Source organism: Rattus norvegicus, chromosome 2, assembly GCF_036323735.1.
Source record: "Rattus norvegicus strain BN/NHsdMcwi chromosome 2, GRCr8, whole genome shotgun sequence".
NCBI classification, from domain to species: Eukaryota; Metazoa; Chordata; class Mammalia; order Rodentia; family Muridae; genus Rattus; species Rattus norvegicus.
This window is the reverse complement of record NC_086020.1, coordinates 218,965,554-218,984,030: the sequence shown is the minus strand read 5'-3', so window position 1 is coordinate 218,984,030 and position 18,477 is coordinate 218,965,554. Positions and strand designations below refer to the sequence as shown.

Below are 18,477 nucleotides of genomic sequence, written 5' to 3'. Positions count from 1 at the left end.
CATACTTCTACCAACCGAGCTACATTCCCAAACTTGAATTTTTCGTTTTTAATAAAAGAAAATCTGGCTAGTAGTACAGTTAAGTGTTTCTCCAGTACGCTGGCAGTATAACGGGCATACGCTGCCACGCAAACGAGAATATTTGAAGAATTTAAAACAAAACAAAACCTTCTTGGTGTGTTCTAAGTAATGGCAATGAGTTCCTAGTCTCTACCTCTAGCTCTGGTGCAGTACTGGAACGCATTCGTTGGGTAACTTGCGACCCGCTGCTGCAGGGGAGGAGGCTCGTGTGCTTTAGGTACAAAGTTCGAAGGCTAAGCCTGCGCTCGACGCTCCCTGCACTATCCCCATGGCTTGATAGCAAGTGACGAAGACGCCAGACATGACACACAGAGAGGGAAATTCACCACACATCACCTACAACCAAGAACAGCGCCTCCTGCCAAACTGAGACAGCCAAACCGGAAGCTAGCGGAAATGACGCACACGCCAGCCGCCGGAAGCGGAGCCGCCAGAAGCGTGTCCAATGGGAACACAGAAGCGGCAGGGGGCGTGGCGGCGCGGGCCTCCCGCGGGTGCCGGGGCGGTGACCGGCTCGGGCGGGTGGCAAGCAGGCCATGCGGACGGCTGGCGACCCGGGACCCCACGGCCCTGCGCTCGTCCCTCGCGCCCGGGTATCCAGGAGCCCGCGGGCCTAGCGGCGGCCTTTGTTCCCTACATCACCGTCTGCCGAGCTCCGGCCGGCGCGGATGCAGCTGCTCCGCCTGGGCTCGCGCTCGGGGCTGGAGGAGGAGCGGCAGCTCCAGGCGGCATGCGATGGGGAACTGCTGCTGGACGCAATGCTTCGGGCTGCTCCGCCGGGAAGCGGGTCGGCTGCAGCGAGCGGGCGGAGGGTAAGCGGCAGCGCAGGCCCGGATGCCCGCCCGGGGTCGGCGGTGGTGGTACCCCCGCCCCCGTGCGTGATCCATGTCCCTTAAGACTTACCTCGGGAGGCACGGCTCCTGTGAGCACCCCGCACTGCCGTCTGGACACACCCTACTTTGACTTACTGCCGAAGCGTCGGTCTCTGTATTTGGTCTTCCTTTTGGGCCTTGACAGAACTGGTGAAAATCTGACCCCAAGGTTGATGCCTCAGGTGCATTTTAAATGGAAGGCACTTCTGCTCCAGGCTCTGGTGAACTCTGTTAGGTAAAAGAGATACAGGATCACAGTGCACACTGGCCATTTAAGTGATTGGTGCGACAGTTTGTGAATCTTTTAATAGTAATACTTAGAATTTTGAAAAGAAATGCCCCGCTGTGATTGCTATGCTTGGTAATCTAATCAAAATAAAACCTAGCATCACTTCTCTTGTGTGAAAGTGGATATGCTTAAGAATTCTCTATCTGCACTATCCAATAGCAAAATTGTATGATTACTGTTCTATCTTTATTTCCTTGAATAATGAAGTAAAGAAAAAAAAAAAAAAAACAGGGGCACATAGCATTGATGTTGATTTTATTCTTCCTAAGTATTTCCCAAAAATTTAAATCTAGAAGCAAAAAACCTAAGCCAGCTAATCTATCTAAAGAATATTCTGTTTTTTACTTTCTTAAGCATTGTGCCAAATTTTGAGCCAATAGCTTTGTATCACGAAACTATCAGCGTACACAAACTGGAAACAAGTGATTTGTAATTCGAATCTTTGAGTCATGGATACATTATGAAATGATTCACTCATCAAGCAGTGTGTCAAAGTACTTAAGGTGTTACACTGTGCACCCCTAGAATGGGAATGGGTGGACTTAAAAGATTTCTACTTAGTTTGGTGTTTTGATTTTCCTGATTTCGATACCGTTACTTTCACAGGCATGTGACAGCTGTTTTGTATTGTGATCCAAAATCATGCTCTTCTAAGTATCCTATGAGTGAACTCGTAAAGCTGTAGAAATGGGCTCATGGAAGAACTGGACATTACACCATCTTTGGCTTTATTATCATTCCTTGGAAGGCATAACAAACTCTGGGAAGGAGTGTTTTGAATTCTGTGATGGACAATATATTCTTGTATTTGACTTTGGAGTATGTTACCTGGGTTCTGTAAGAACCTTGGGTGTTTTTTTAACAGTGACTTTACAAATGATATTTTAATTAGATGCTATTCATTAAAATTGTGGGTTTGACTGGTTGAGCACAGGCTTGGCAGCATAGGGTAAGAGAGCAGGATGAAATCATGTGAGCCACGGTCATGTGAGCCACGCGTACACTGTCTGTAGCTATGTTGTAATACTTGATCGTGAATATGTACTTTGTTTTTGACTGACACCTTGAGTAAGTCCTAGGGCCTGTGGATGCTGACATCTAAGACCATGTGATCAGTATCAGTCCAGTTTCTTGTCATCTGTAAGCACAGGTTTCAACAGTTCCCTTGGTTGAATCTTTCCATAATCTTAGTGTTTAATATTAGTTTCCACAATTCTTCTCGGCTTCCTGGAAGCATGCAGTAACTTGCACAGTAATAGTAAACTGCCTTTCAGCTTAGCCGCCGTTAGTCTTCCTTTAGGCATGCATCTGGACAGTTAGTGAGTACTCGTAAAAGTGGAGAAACGGGTAATCACAAAAGCGTGCGTTGATTTTATGTCACTGAACTTATCGTGGCTAGGAAGAAATAGGACATTCTGACCTTTGTCAGGCTCATTTAGTCTGGACTCCACAGGGGGAGGGGGGTGCCTTGTGATTTGAGGCCTGATTTCTTAGCCTTGCACATTTCCCAGGAGTCTCTCAAAATGAGATCACTTACTCCACACTATATAATATCAGCAGTACAATTACCAAACATACTAGAGTGTGCTAGGATAACTGTTGGCCAGTCCAAATACCAATATAAGTGCTAAGGTGTCTTGGAGACCTTACTACCAAGAAAAAAAATACTGATATCCCAATGGGTTAGCCGCCTTCTCCAGAGCTCCACGTGCTGACCAGTTGTTTCTGTGAACAGTACTAGAACTCTGTGTGTGCTACCTTGCCTGACTTATGCGGTGCTGGGTCTCAGATCTAAGGTGTCTTGCATTTTGAGGAAGCACTCTCTAACTAAGCTACATGCCCAGCCCTACGAGTTACTTGTCCTTGGATGGGTTCTAAGGAAGCTAGTTGTGTAGTATGTTAATTCCTGTTTTAGATGGCTGTGAAATCGCCCATCCTGGCGTCAGTTGAGTTGTAGTATCACTCACACAGGTGTGACCATGTCTGTGGCTGAGGTGTCAGCCCCTTGGATTCTAGCAGCAGAGTGGCTTCTAGGTAATAGCGTACAAGTTCTCAGTGGTTTGCTTTTCCTTTCCTAGGGAAAATGGCTTTAGTACTTGTCAATGTTTAGCTACTTCTCTAGGCTGGGCAGTATCGTAAATACTATACGTTACCTTCCTTTTCTTTTGCACACTCCTGCCAAGAAATAAGTGCTATTGAAAATTTAGTCCTCAATCTAAAATGCATGAAACCAATTTCTTATTTTAAATAGGAGTTTGGAGTACGTCTATAGATAACACTCTTAGACAGTGACACAAGGTAAGGTATAAAAGTGATTGTATTTCATATACATCTTGTATACTTGAAGGTGATTTTATACAGTATTTTTAGTCCGCCTCTGGCTTTTCACTGTTTGCTTTAGGTAGCATAAGAATCTTACTGTTTTACCCAGGCTGGCTTCAAACTCTCCTATCCTGAAGTCAAGTATGGAATTTCCACTGTGGCCTCATGTTGGCTCACAGAAGCTTTCAGAGCATAGGGCATTTTAGATTTTGAACTTTCAGATTAATGGTGTTCAACTTGTACGTGTGTTACAGACTGAAAACCAAAGCTTGAAAGTTTAACTTGCCTGAGATAACAGAGCCGTGATTGCAGTCAAAGTCCCTCTGAAGCCAGAGCCCTTATCTTTAACTGGTAATAGCTTGCGGCTCTTTATTTTGTAGATAAACATCTGGTTACCCTCTGTGTCGGAACTGTCCTGAACCCTGTTGGTGAAGACCTTATGAATAGCTCAGCACCTGGACCCTGCCTGTCTCATGTGACAGGCTTGGTGAGGCTGTGCCCTGACTGTGTGACAGGCTTGGTGAGGCTGTGCACTGACTGTGTGACAGGCTTGATGAGGCTGTGCACTGACTGTGTGACAGGCTTGGTGAGGCTGTGCACTGACTGTGTGACAGGCTTGGTGAGGCTGTGCCCTGACTGTGTGACAAGCTTGGTCAGGCTGTGCCCTGACTGTGTGACAGGCTTGGTCAGGCTGTGCCCTGACTGTGTGACAGGCTTGGTCAGGCTGTGCCCTGACTGTGTGACAGACTTGGTCAGGCTGTACCCTGACTGTGTGACAAGCTTGGTCAGGCTGTGCACTGACTGTGTGACAGGCTTGGTCAGGCTGTGCACTTAGTCTCTGCAGAATCACTGTCTTCTCCGTTTTCATTCCTTTCCTGGCTTGTCTTCCTTTTTCTCACTATCAGATAAGGGTGTTTTTTGTTGTTGTTGTTTTGTTTTGATGTCTTTATTTAATTCCTCTGACATGTATACTGCTTATCCCAAGGACACTTCAGCCATTCTTGTTACTTCAGCCACTACTCCTTTTTAGCCGACTAAAGAGATGCTCTTGCCTTGGTTCTGTTTTTTTTTTTTTTTTCCTCCATCTTTATTAACTTGAGTATTTCTCATTTACATTTCGATTGTTATTCCCCTTCCCGGTTTCCGGGCCAACATCTCCCTAACCTCTCTCCCCCCCCTTCTCTATGGGTGTCCCCCTCATCATCCTCCCCCCACTACTGCCCTCCCCCAACAATCACGTTCACTGGGGGTTCAGTCTTAGCAAGACCAAGGGCTTCCCCTTCCACTGGTGCTCTTACTAGGCTATTCATTGGTTGGAGTTCAGGGTCAGTCCATGTATAGTCTTTGGGTAGTGGCTTAGTCCCTGGAAGCTCTGGTTGGTTGACATTGTTGTTCATATGGGGTCTTGAGCCCCTTCAAGCTCTTTCAGTCCTTTCTCTGATTCCTTCAACGGGGATCCCGTTCTCAGTACAGTGGTTTGCTGCTGGCATTTGCCTATGTATTTGCCATATTCTGGGTGTGCCTCTCAGGAGAGATCTACATCCGGTTCCTGTCTGCCTGCACTTCTTTGCTTCATCCATCTTGTCTAATTGGATGGCTGTATATGTATGGGCCACATGTGGGGCAGGCTCTGAATGGGTGTTCCTTCTGTGTCTGTTCTAAACTTTGCCTCCCTATTCCCTCCCAAGGGTATTCTCGTTCCCCTTTTAAAGAAGGAGTGAAGCATTCACATTTTGGTCATCCTTCTTGAGTTTCATGTGTTCTGTGCATCTAGGATAATTCAAGCATTTGGGCTAATAGCCACTTATCAATGAGTGCATACCATGTGTGTTTTTCTGTGATTGGGTTACCTCACACAGGATGATATTTTCCAGTTCCCTCCATTTGCCTATAAATTTCATAAAGTCATTGTTTTTGATAGCTGAGTAATATTCCATTGTGTAGATGTACCACATTTTCTGTATCCATTCCTCTGTTGAAGGGTATCTGGGTTCTTTCCAGCTTCTGGCTATTATAAATAAGGCTGCTATGAACATAGTGGAGCGTGTGTCTTTGTTATATGTTGGGGCATCTTTTGGGTATATGCCCAAGAGAGGTATAGCTGGATCCTCAGGTAGTTCAATGTCCAATTTTCTGAGGAACCTCCAGACTGAATTCCAGAACGGTTGTAGCCTTGATTCTGTTTTAACCTCCCCTTTACACACTGTGCTGTCCTGTCTCCTTGTTGACTGACTTCTGCCGTCTGTTTCCTATGGCTAGATTCCGGAACTCCGGAGTCTTGTTTTCTTCTATGGCAGGCAGATGAGCTGTATGGAATTCATGCTCAGCATATATCCATTTGTAATTCATGCATATATGCTCAGCATGTATCCATATCTGTAATTCACTTTTTATTCTCAGCAAAAACACATTAGTGCAAATAGGTCAGAAAAAAAAGAACATTAAAGATATTCTAGGTTCAATACAGCACATTCACAAATCTTCATATTATAACTTTTTGGTAAGTATTATCCTTCATTTGAAAATAGTGTTGGCCCTGAAGTACCAGCCTAGGTCTCCTTGGTTCTCTTATTAACCCTCTTTAGCATCCTGTACGCCAGCTGAGCTGTTACCCTGCTGAGGAACAATATCGTCTCACCTTTGCTTCATGTATGCCGTTTTGCCATAATAGGGGTTGCTAAGACACAGGAAGCTATGGTGTCAGTAGTAAGGATTCATTGTATTAGTGTACATGTTTATTGGCTTTGAAAACCACAGATGAAAGATGCTTCTGAAATTTCACAAGTTACTCGTGTGTTCTGTGTTACAGCTTAGAGACTCCGAGGACTTTTTTCTTTCTGACCTTTTAGTCTTCTCATTCATATATGTATATGAGTGAATATTTCCCAGCGGCCCCCACGCCCCCAGTGTACTTTGAGGTAATGCTGTATGTTTATCTACTCCCTGTGTCTTGTTGAGTTTAGTCCTCCTGCTGAGTTCTAGAATCATCCAGTACTTACTGTGTACCTTTAAATCCATCTTTCAATGCTGCCTTTACCTCTTCTTCTCATAGCCCTTCTCTCCTCTGTTTTCAGAGGAAATGATTACATCCAATCATTTTTGCTTTTGTTTCCTACCTTCTTCATAGAAAATCAGTCTGTAGTCGCCTTAGCTGTGAACAGAGGGTCATTGTCCTTCCCTCCAAACCCACATTCTCAATGTTACTTCTTTCTGTGTCACCTCCACATCTGACACAAACCTAGTAATATGTGAGAAGAGGGAATCTTGATTGAGGAATCTCCTACATCAGATTGGCCTGTAGAGCCCTCACTTTAATGCTAATCCTAGGGTTAAGGCTAAATATGTATCCCTCTAGATATTTGTATCTTTCCAGATTCTGCAGTATTTATTTCTTCTGTTTTTTCTTGTTTTGTCTCTTGCTCCGTCCTGTCTTCCCCAAGTCTATTTCTTCCCTATTTCTTCCTTGTCTTCACTTAAATAACACCCACTTACTCATCTTTTTACTGGCAATTCAAGAATTACTTTCCACAGTTTTCTAGAAGCATCACCAGCCCTCCAGAAATAAGAGCTCACTTACAGCACTGCCCAACAGTCTGCTCTCCTGAGCCCGCTCTCCTGAGCTCCTCTTCCCTACTTAGCTTCTGAGTGCACCATCTCATTGGTCGCTGCCCATGGCGATCCATACTTCTGTTGAGTACCTAGTTAAGTTTCTAGTAGGTAGACGTGCTGACCCATGCTTCTGCTGAGTACCTAGTTAAGTTTCTAGTAGGTAGACGTGCTGACCCATGCTTCTGCTGAGTACCTAGTTAATTTCCTAGTAGGTAGACGTGCTGACCCATGCTTCTGCTGAGTACCTAGTTAATTTCCTAGTAGGTAGACGTGCTGACCCATGCTTCTGCTGAGTACCTAGTTAATTTCCTAGTAGGTAGACGTGCTGACCCATGCTTCTGTTGAGTACCTAGTTAAGTTCCTAGTAGGTAGACGTGCTGACCCATGCTTCTGTTGAGTACCTAGTTAATTTCCTAGTAGGTAGACGTGCTGACCCATGCTTCTGCTGAGTACCTAGTTAAGTTTCTAGTAGGTAGACGTGCTGACCCATGCTTCTGCTGAGTACCTAGTTAAGTTCCTAGTAGGTAGATGTGCAAGTGTTTGTTGATTCTGTGAAGAGTTTCTTAAGTCTGTCACTGCCTCACGGGCCTGGCTTTTGGTCTCTGATACTTCGGAACTGCCCTTTCCCATATTTGGGGATGGGCTGATTTCTCTTCTCCAGAGTGATTAAAACAACCTTGCTTGTAATTTACCCCATTTAACTGTAAAATTAATTTTTATTGACTTTCATGTTCTAAATATTAATAATTTGCTTTGCCCTTTGCTCAGTAACTTAGGAAAGGAAGAAAAAGAAAAGACTGGGTTCACATAAGAAAAGAGGTCACATGCTTCATTCTCCAACAGGAGATGATGGGTGATGTCAGGTGATGCCCACAGCGTGAAAGCATCAGGCTGGAGCTCCCTCTTTTGTTACTCATTTCCTCTAGAGCAGCCTCTTGTTTAACCTTTTCTGTCTTTGCCTTGACAGAGGGAAGATCTGTCTCCACTGTCCTTGCAAGGCATAAAGTAATCTTCTGAATATCCATTCTAAAGCTAATCATTCAGAAGGCATTGTTAATAGTAGCTGTTTTTACTTTATGATTACCAGTTCTATATGGGCCTTGCATATAGAAAAACAGCATAGACCGTCCAATAGCTGCAGTAGTAGATATAAAATGTGATGAGGGATTGGCTCCAGTGGAAACTAGGTGCCTCTCTCTGCTGTGGGCAAGCTTGTGACCCAGAAAAACCAACGGTTTGAGTTTGAGTACCTGGTCACAAGGTAGCCAGGGCGGCAGCTCAGGCAGCTCACTGAGGCAGAGACCCGTTCCCGCAGGCGTAACGTAGACCTGTGTTGACATTATCTCATCCCTTCAGATTCAGGTGAATCTCTACTGAAATGTTTGATGTTGGCTGGAAAACAGTGCCGTGTGTCTTTGTCATGATAGCTTTGACAGGCATATGAGTTATAGCCTGACCTGTCTTCTGTGTGGGCTGGGAGAATGTCTTGGATGCTTTGAAGTTTTTGTAGGCTTTGGAATCATTTACCTTGCTTGCTGATCATTTATTTACAATGTTTAAGAAAATGTGAAGGATTGTCTTACTGTATTTCACCAGGTATGATCTAAAACATGTTGAAAAAGAACAATACCAATGTAGTTTTGAGCTTTGTGGGATTTTATTTTTTAACGTAACAGAAAAGCATAAAGAGCTACGTTTTCAGCCCACTGTCAACAAGATTTAAGGTTACTGTAGTATCTGTCTTGACAATAAGGAACTTCGATTTCTTTTTTTTTTTCTCTCTCTTTTCTTTTCTTTTTTTTGGAGCTGGGGATCGAACCCAGGGCCTTGTGCTTGCTAGGCAAGCGCTCTACCACTGAGCTAAATCCCCAACCCCGGAACCTCCATTTCTTATTCTGAGTTCTTTTGTTAATATTCCATGCACCAACCACAGCCTCTTTTCTGCTTCTCTGCCACTCTCTCCGTGTTGAGCCGCATCCACATATTTAGTAGTAGAGTAAATACGCAGGAATCTGTCTCCTGTTGAGACAACTCTCTACGACACAGGGACTCTCTATAAATCACCCAGGATGGCTCTGAGCTTCAGAGCCTTCAAGCTAAGGAGGGAAGCACACTTGTGTTTTCTTTAGTGACTGACTGCACACCCCGTGCTGGGTGCGTTTGGTTAACACATTACTTTCCCCCTCCCTTTTCCCAGAGCATGTGCTCGAGTTGGTGAAAGTTAAATGTACATATGATGTGACTCTAATTTCTTCACAGCTCAGCCCCGTGTGACCCCGCTGTGTTTCCGAGGACTCCCCTAGCTTCTCAGGTTCCTTGCATCCTGGGCTTACCGTGTTTACTCTGTGTGGTACCCACTCGCACACTGTATGTAGCACATTCTGATTCTGACCTGCTTCCCAGCATCTCATTATCTAATCCTTCCAGATCAGAATCTTCTATCTGCTGAGTATTTGTTTATCCGCTTCTCTCGCGACAGCGCCCTAATCCAGGCTATCATTGCTTTATCCATAGCCTCAAGTTGATTGCATGCATTATTCATGCGTTCACTCTCCTCATCCTCTCGAAGCTCCCTCAGACTCTGTGGTTCCTGGCACCTGAAGCAAGCTTTTTATGCTGGTTTACCCTGCTAGGTTTAAGGGAAGAGTTGTATTCTTGTTCCTCAGTAATTACTTTAAATACAGTAAATATTAGTCATATACATTTGTTTTTGTTCTCAGTGATTTCAAAGTGTCCAAACTCTCATTTTCATACCTGGTCATCCACTCACTTTGCTTCCTGTTGTAGCATATATATATGCTACATATATATATGCTACATATATGGCATTAATATACCATAATTTATTATTTTATTGATGGACATTTCTGTTACTTCAAGGATGGTTGTGTTGTTTTGGGTTTTTTTTTTTTGTTGTTGTTGTTCTTGTTGTTCTTGTTGTTCTGTTCTTCCTTCTGCTGCTACCATTACTAGGTGTTCTAATATATCCCTCCCTACACCCATACCAGAGGTTCCCGGGAATGGAGTTACAGGTTCATAGCTTATGCAGATCTTCATCAGTACCAAATACATTAAAGTTATGCCAGTTTATACTTCTACCCATAAGGGATTTTCATTGCTCCACTTTCTAAGTACCGGCAAGGTGCCTTTTCCAACTTATTAATGTGAAATGTTGCGTATTTATACGAGAACTTCATTATAACCCTGTGTGCCTGGAGCAAATAGAATGTGTACTTTTTTTAAAAAAAATATGAGAAACTAGGGATAAGGAGTAGGATACGTTAAAAACGGCAGTGGCTCTTTTTAACCTCAGATGAATGGAGAGCACCACTGTGGTCACGGGAGGACTCTGCCTCGGTGCTCACACCGATGACCACAAGTAAGGTACAATAAAAATGCTTTCTTAACTGTGTTCTTTCTCTTAATCCTACTGTTTGTAAAATCTATATCAAAGAAACACCATTAAGTATCTCTTCTCACATTCTACAAATAGGAAGGCAGAGAATAAGGGTCTCCCCTTATAAGCATGATGGGGGGGGAGGGACCAATAGATCTTCCATTCTGGCTTGAACTTTTTTCTTAAGTAGATTCAGGGACTTTTGTATAATCTGACACACCCACTTACGTGCTAACAGTAGTAGTTCTAAACAGTAGGGTGGCTGGTTTGTTTGTTTGTTTGTTGTTTTCTTTATAGATTGTATGATTCAAATTATCAGCCCAGGCTTTCTTTGACTGTTGGCCAGCTGTTTACTGCCAGTGCTCGGTGAAAATGGTATGAAAAATGTAGTCATGTCTAACGTACAGAAGCACTTCTGGGGATGGCATTACATATAAAATGAACATGCTTAGACTCAAAACTGCACACTTAGTACTAGATGTGTGGCAATGTGTACAGCTGTAGAATTGATGAAATTAAACAGGGAGGAAAATTGAAGAAGATCTGAACGTTTGGCACCTCTAGTCATGAATCTATGCCGAAGAGCTTAGATCCTGGAGGAGGCCCTACAGTCGCCTTTGTACTGTCTTTAGAATCCAGGTCAGTTTGACATCTCATAGCCCTCCAAATTCAGACTGGTTGCATTTCAAGTGCTTGGTAGAACTCCTCATTAGTGGCTGTCATACTGGACAGCGGAGATCACTCTAGGGTAACAAGAGCCACAGAGTATAGGGGAAAGCAAATTTCTGAGACACATGTGAGAATTAGCTCAGTTCAGGGCCTAGTCTGTGTACTTGGTAAATGTGAGTCTATTCTTTACCGTGTTAACGCCTCGCCCTCTCTCGTCTTGGCTCATGTCACACATAGCTGGAAATCAAGTTAGTGAAATACTGAGGTTTTCCCTTAAATTTAAAACAATTCTTGTACCTTTGTGAAACACAGGATTCGTTTGGTTGATTTATTTAAACGTGGCAGATTGTTTTAGGCAGTTCTGTACGTGGTTTCTCTGTGTCCCAGGCTTTCACCCTTGGCTGTGTTTGTTCAGATATAGAACATTAAGTTATAAATTTTTAATTTAAGTTGAGAAGTCAGCTGCTTGGAAAGTGTATAGTAATTGTCTTTCGGTAAGGGTGACCTTTTGCTTTGAAATGACCATATGGTAGAAGGCGTTGGTGTGGTCTTGGAACAAAGACCAGCATGCCAATGTAATTGACCTGCTAGGGGCAGTTTGGTTTTAGTCTATTTCTAACTTACCAAAATTTAACTCAATTTCCCTGTCCCTCCCACCCCAAGAACAACTCCATTCTCCCATAGTAATTAGGTATAAACTCCTTTAAAACCCTAAGAATATATGTATTATATATATTCACTCTGTTCCAGAGTGAGGGGAGGGACTGTCAGTCATCTCGCTCCTAACCCACCCATCATTAAAATACCACACTAACCTTTTACCACAGTTGTTAGCGTCCATATACATTCAGGTCGTAACGTGAAGTTCAAGTATGGGAGGGGGAGATGCTGGCATTACTGTCTTTGCCTATGACCAACATTCCTTGGGGGTAGTAAATAAATCATTTCTTGAATCTGAAGCAAGAAAGAAAAGAAAAATACTTCCTGTAGTCTGGAATGGAGAACAAGTTGTTCATAAGCAGTGTCTGAGACAAAGCTGGATGCCCTTGTAGGCTGGCGCCGCCTCTTAGGGAACTCTTCTCCTCATCTTGCCCTTTCATCTCCAGCTCTAGAGCACTCCACAGGGGACTTTCGACTGACGAAGTTTATGTTAGTGTTGTTAACTTGGCAATAAGTAGATTCTCACAGACTCTTGCTTCATGTGGACGTTGATCTCCAGGCTGCACCTTCCTCATCTCTGACAGTTCATTTTGTGATTGCTGTCCACTTAAGAACACGTTCTGCCAGCCTTGTCTTCAAAGGACTTCTCAGTTCTGTCTGTTATCACTGTGATCCTAGCCACTGCTATTCTTCTTTGTGCTGCCACAGTGCTTGCTAGTTGGCCTCTCAAAGCAGTAAATCATCTCTTAAGATCCCCTAGGGAAGTTCTTTATACAGCTGAGGGCTTCTAAGAACATCTGTGAAGAATCTGGAAGATGATTGCCTTCAATATCCAGTGAGACAATGAAGGGTTTTTAATGGTTGCTAACAACCGTGGGTGGCTGAGGAGCCCGGTGATTGACCAAAGCTTCACCCCTTACAATGAAGCGAGCAGGGTTGTTAATGGCTGCTAACAACCATGGTAAAGGTAATGTGGCACTTTAACCATGGGTAGGTTAGGAGCCCAGGTGATTGACAAAGCTTCACCCTTAAAAGATTTGTGAGGTACAAAATAAAAAGTCAGGACAGCTCCAAGTGCTGTAGCCAGCAAGAAGCTGGACCAGCTCTTCTGCTGTTAAACCCTCAGAGCTGGCTCACCAGCACCTTCCCCACCAGGACCAGCTTAGAGTTGGCTTTGAGTTGGCCTAACCCAATAGCTGTGGCATCTGTAAACTGTTGGGGCATGTGAACGGGCTGGTCCTGCAGGATCTCCATGACACGGGCAACATCAGTATATCTGAGAGGAGTCCCAGCAAGAATCTAGTATTGATAGTGTGGCAGAATCCAGAGACCTCGAATCAGACCAATGACTCATTGCAGTGGATATTTCCAAGTAAAGATGTGTGGACAAAAGGGTGTACTCTGTGGTACACTGCCACTGCACAATTGTTCCACTTCTAACCAGTGTTTTGGTGTTTTATTTATATTTATTTTTTTATTTGCTTTTGGGGGGAGGCTGCAAGAGTGGAGGGCAGACACAAAGGGTCCAGGAGATGAGTGGGGATGGGGTACATGATGTGAAATTCACAAAGAATCAATAGAACGTTTTTTAAAAAATCAGAATAGCTTTTTATAGGAAATACTAGAAATATATGTCCCAAATTTGTTAGATTTTTAGCAGTCAGTAGTATGAAAGACTTGAATCTTGGTGTCCTTCTTTTGCTTAAGTGATGGGGTATTTACTTAAGGGCTCTTCTGTGAACTGATACATTGCCTGTGCGCTACGGAGACATCCTTGAAATGGTACTTGAAAACATTTGCCTTTCTAACCATGCTCCATTTGGAAAACTTGGAGCACAGCTCTAGTTTTTATATGGGTCATTGTTGGCAAAATAGAACTGGTCAACTTGAATACTGCACATGTCCATGGGGGGTTCTAGGAGGCGCCAGCAGTGTTTAAATAAATAAGGACATCCATAATTCATCCATATACATACATATATATACATATATATACTCTGATACCCATTTGTGTTTTAGAAAAGCCCCATAGTAAAGCTTCTCTTAAAAAAACAATGCCTGAGTTTGCCAAATTGCATATTCATGTTAACCAATCAATATGCTCTTACTACTGTAGGAGGCAGTAAATAGTCTTTGTGATAAGATTTGTCTAATTTATTTTAAGTGAAGCCCTACAGATCTTAGGAATATATTATCAATGTTTGTTTTCCAGAGAACTCTGAACAAATCAAATGAAGTCTAGGTGTGCATAGTTTGTCCAGTCAGAGTCAGGCAGGAATGTGGTTGTTCTCACTGTAACCAGTTGTGGCTAGAGAGGCCAGAGACGGTTGACTTAAGTCATGTAACCTGATGTAAGAGCAGTGCAGTGCTTACTCTGGTCTTGACTGTTCTGTGGAGCTTCGGATGCTCTGTATTATCTTAGTATTGCTGAACTTTCTCTCGTCATTTACTCCTAGCACTCAGCAGGCCTGAACAGGAACAGTTTAGTCTGTCAAATTGTTGAATGGTTACATGTAGAGAAACACTGGAATACCAGAAGCAGGAATCCTACTGTCAGAACACAGTTCTTCTAGAATGTTCAGCTCATTTCTGGTTTTGCTTGAAAAGCCAAGGAGTAGAGACCCCGTGTTGCTAGAGGATAAAAGATACTGTATTTATATCGGAATATTCCAGTAGCTTTTTTTTTTTTTCTCTTTTCTTTTTTTTCAGAGCTGGGGACTGAACCCAGGGCCTTGCACTTGCTAGGCAAGTGCTCTACCACTGAGCTAAATCCCCAACCCCTTCCATTAGCTTTTTAAAAAGACAATATAAAATCTTCTACTTTTTACCAATAATCTGGAAAAGGGAAGGCACAAAGCCATGTATCATGTTGGTCTGTTTGATCAAACTACCCCAGGAATACAGATTAAAGCAGGAGAAAGGGCTGACCTTGGCACTCTTTAACTCATGGGGGACATATGCCATCACATCAGGGCCGCCAAGCTCTCGGCTGCTCTTCTTCTCTTTATTCTGTTCAGGATGCTGGTGCCTGGGATGGTTCCTTTATACAGTTTGACCCAATCCAGAGTTCCTTGGGAAGGGAATCCCAAAAAGTTGTCTAGATTAGGTTAGTCTGTGAGTGTGCTTGTGAGAGGTGTCCTTAATCGTGATAAGATGGAAAGACCCGCACTGATGGTGGGCACCTGCATTTCATGGCCAGGCCCTGGGAAGGAGGAGGAGAAGGAGAAAGCACTAGTGTACACAACTCGGTGCTGTCTGCTTTCCCTGGGTGTGGTGTGACTAGTGGCTTCCGGTTCTCCAGCTTGTCTCCTCCGCAGTGATGGACTGGAACCTGGAACAGAGCAAACGCACCGCTCTCCGTTAGTGGCTTCTGTATGGGTGTCTCATCACAGCAACAGGAAATGACTAAAACAAGCTCCTGCCATTCTTTAGGGAGACGCTGCCACAGGCTCCAAGTGCTTCTAAACCCAGTCAGTGGACAGTGAAGATCAGCTGTCACATCTGTCAGATAACTTCTTTGATGTTTTTTTTTTTTTTTGTTTTTGTTTTTTTTTTTTTTTTTGGTTCTTTTTTCCGGAGCTGGGGACTGAACCCAGGGTCTTGCGCTTCCTAGGCAAGCGCTCTGCCACTGAGCTAAATCCCCAACCCCTTCTTTGATGTTTTTATTTGTCAGTTGCAATGCTTCATTTTCTTACTAACTCTCTCAGCCACCTCCATGCAAAAGTACAGAGCATCAGACCTGACCCCAGAGATCTCGTTATTCAAAGAGGTCTTTTCTGTCTAGTACAGCTGACAGTCGAACTATAAGGCGTAGTGGTTCCTATGTGAGGCTCTTCCCTTTGTTCATTTTGGCACCATAGTGGGAACTGCTCGTGAGTGAGAGTCTTAAAGATGCCTAGTTCTCTCTCAGTAGCACCAGAATTTGAGTTGGCCGAGTCTGAGCTGAACTTGAATTGCAGTAGAGCATATATTGTTGGTGCAGACGTGACAAGGAAGGTGCTCGTTTAACTGATCTAAGTGTCAGAGAGACGTACAGAAATAAACTGCCAAAGTAAAAGGAAAGGTTTGCCCTACCCCACGCCTTCGAAAAGTTAATCTAGTGGGCCTGTATGAACTCTTTCCTTCTTTCATTTGTGAAGGCATAAGAAAGGAGCATAAAGCCTTCATAGACTACGTGGCCCATTATCGAGAGGCCTGGCGACATAGGCAAAGCTGGGTTAGGCTCACAGCAGCCCTCCCGCCTCAGCCTTTAAGCCATGGTGTTATAAGCAGAAGCTGCTGTGGCTACTGTGGCTGCTGCTCGTCACACACTGGCCTGTGTTGTCCTTTCAGAGTTGTGAGGTTTCACATAGGTTTAAAGTGTAAGGGACATAGTCGTTGTATATAATTTAGTATGGCCTTTTGTGTGCTTTTAAAGGGATTTCTGGTTTTTTGACGTGTTAGTTAAAATAATAATGGATTTCATTGATATTTTCATACAGTGCATGTGATTTGATTATATTTACCTCCATTTTTAACAAGATATTTTACTTATATAATAAAATGAACTAAAATTAAAATCGCTATATTCTGTTCTATGTAATATTTGTATAAATTAACTTACTATTACAGTCTAAGTAACCATTAGTGTCAATAAAAAGATTGGTTAGTTAGCTAAACTTAGGATGAAGTTTAAAAATCTAAACTATTGTAACCGCGCGAATGCCCCTAACCTCCCCTATATAAACCCCCGAGTTTGGAAGCTCGGGGTCGATTCCTCTGTCTCCTGTGTGAGATACGTGTCGACCCGGGATCCCGCTAAGACCCGGGATCTCGTTAATAAAGCTACCTCTTGCTGTTACATCAAAAAAAAAAAAAAACCTAAACTATTTATATATATAGTCTTAGGTAAATTTGGTTTGTTTTTAGAAATACAAAGTGCTCTATATTAGAAAATTTACAGTTGTGTGTTGTAGGAATATGTTTATGCCATAATTTTAATTCAGTTTTAGACTTAGTTGTGATTTTTTAACATCTTATCTTTTTCTTCCTAGATCCAAGTATTTTAGAACATGCCCAAGAGGAGAGCACTTGACCATAGAGGTGAGTCCTTGAGTGTTGGGTGGGATCCGAAATACCAGAATTCTGTTTTACACATATGAGACTTTTGCCTGCACTGTGCTCCGTTCATTATGTGCGTACAGTGCCCCCTGAGACCAGGAAAGGATGACAGTTTCCTAGCAAGTTACAGGCTTTTGTGAGCCACCATATAGGTGCTGGGAACCGAACCTGGGTCCTCTACAAGAGTCACAAATGTTCCGAACTGCAGGGCCATCGTTCCAGCTCCTTGTTGTTATTTTAAGATACTAGAGAAGGATTTAGACCTACGTTTAGTATGGACTAAGTATGAAAAACTAACTGTGTATTTGAATGTTGTTGATTGCTTTTTGAGGCATGCCTCGTGAGTGGTAGAGGTTAGACTCTGGCTGACATCCCCATCCCTCTCATTTGACCCTTTATTTTAAGGCAATGTCTCACAAGGCCATACAGGCTGGCCCAGAACTCACTCTGTCTCCAAGGCTGGCCTTCAGCTTTGCATCTCCCTGCCTCCCCCTTCAGAGTAGCTGAGATCACAGGTCTGAACCATTAGGCATGGCTCAGTATTGTAGATTCTGATAGACAGAAATAATTTTTTATATATGCATGCTTGGGTTGGCCATTTTGCTGACTGGAATATATGACATGTGCTGATCATAAAAGGCACTCAACTTCTTAGGTTCCCTCATAAATATAAAGTTGTATTATTTTAAGGCTAAAAAGAGTGATGTTTCTTGTGAACAGTGTCTACTAGACAAATATCATCCCTCCTAATGGTTGTCTTTCTGTCTTTTCAGTTTGAGAATCTTGTGGAGAGCGATGAGGTAAGTGTCTGCCTCAGTTTTCGTTCTTACTGGTTGTTGAATTCGTTGGACACTTTTTGTTTTGCTTTTCACTCCTCATCCATTCTGCAACAAAAAGACCTTCTAAAAGCAAAGATTTGCATCATCCAGGAGGAGTCCAGAGACCTGTCCAGCCTTTATTTTCCGAGTGAAGCAACACCTGCCTTCCATGGCCGCCTTCCTTCCCTTCCCAGCAGTCACTTCCATCTCCTTCTCACAAATGAGGCTTCTTTCAGGGTCATACTTCACCCCAGCAGTATCCTTCTCAGAACAGCCTGAGGCTTGCTTCATGTTTCCCTTTCAGTGGTTGGCTCCGGGCTTTTTGTTAGTCCGTACCTTGCTGACCAGCCTCTGCTGTGCCCTGCTCACGATGATCAGGTTACACCCCATCCTCTTCTGTGATGCCACTTCCGACCTGAGTGTGGACCATCTAGAATTAGATTCTTACTGCCAACTTAGTAATGTATTTTAGCTGACAGACATTTGTAGTGTAAACATATAAGAAATACTCATAAGCCCAAATTAGTCTTAAAAGAAACTGAACCTGTTAATTTCTTTTTCTTCCTTTTAGATGTATTTCTTAGTTCTATTCACTGCATAGATTTGCTACACATATGCCGTGTGTGTGGTAGATCTCTGCAGCCGGAGTCACAGGCAACT

General features: G+C 43.3%; 1 protein-coding gene and 1 non-coding gene across 8 annotated transcripts in view; one reads left to right on the top strand and one right to left on the bottom strand.

Annotated features, from left to right (window-relative positions):
• Positions 1-535: 535 nt before the first annotated feature.
• The window catches only part of Ap1ar (adaptor-related protein complex 1 associated regulatory protein), a 32,392-nt gene continuing 14,450 nt past the window's right edge, over positions 536-18,477 (top strand). For 2 of the 7 annotated variants that reach the window (XM_063282219.1, XM_063282218.1), the window contains exons 1-5: positions 812-893; positions 3,158-3,183; positions 12,105-12,109; positions 16,933-16,981; positions 17,773-17,799. In XM_063282219.1, coding sequence (XP_063138289.1) covers positions 812-893; positions 3,158-3,183; positions 12,105-12,109; positions 16,933-16,981; positions 17,773-17,799 — 189 coding nt within the window. Of the gene's footprint in view, positions 894-3,157; positions 3,184-12,104; positions 12,110-13,403; positions 13,410-16,931; positions 16,982-17,772; positions 17,800-18,477 lie in introns of those variants that run through there. The other 5 variants (XM_039102717.2, XM_006233291.5, XM_039102719.2 and 2 more) reach the window with 3 other exon arrangements.
• Trnaa-agc70 (transfer RNA alanine (anticodon AGC) 70) lies at positions 8,973-9,045 on the bottom strand. Its single transcript has one exon. It is a non-coding gene; the product is annotated as a tRNA-Ala (tRNA).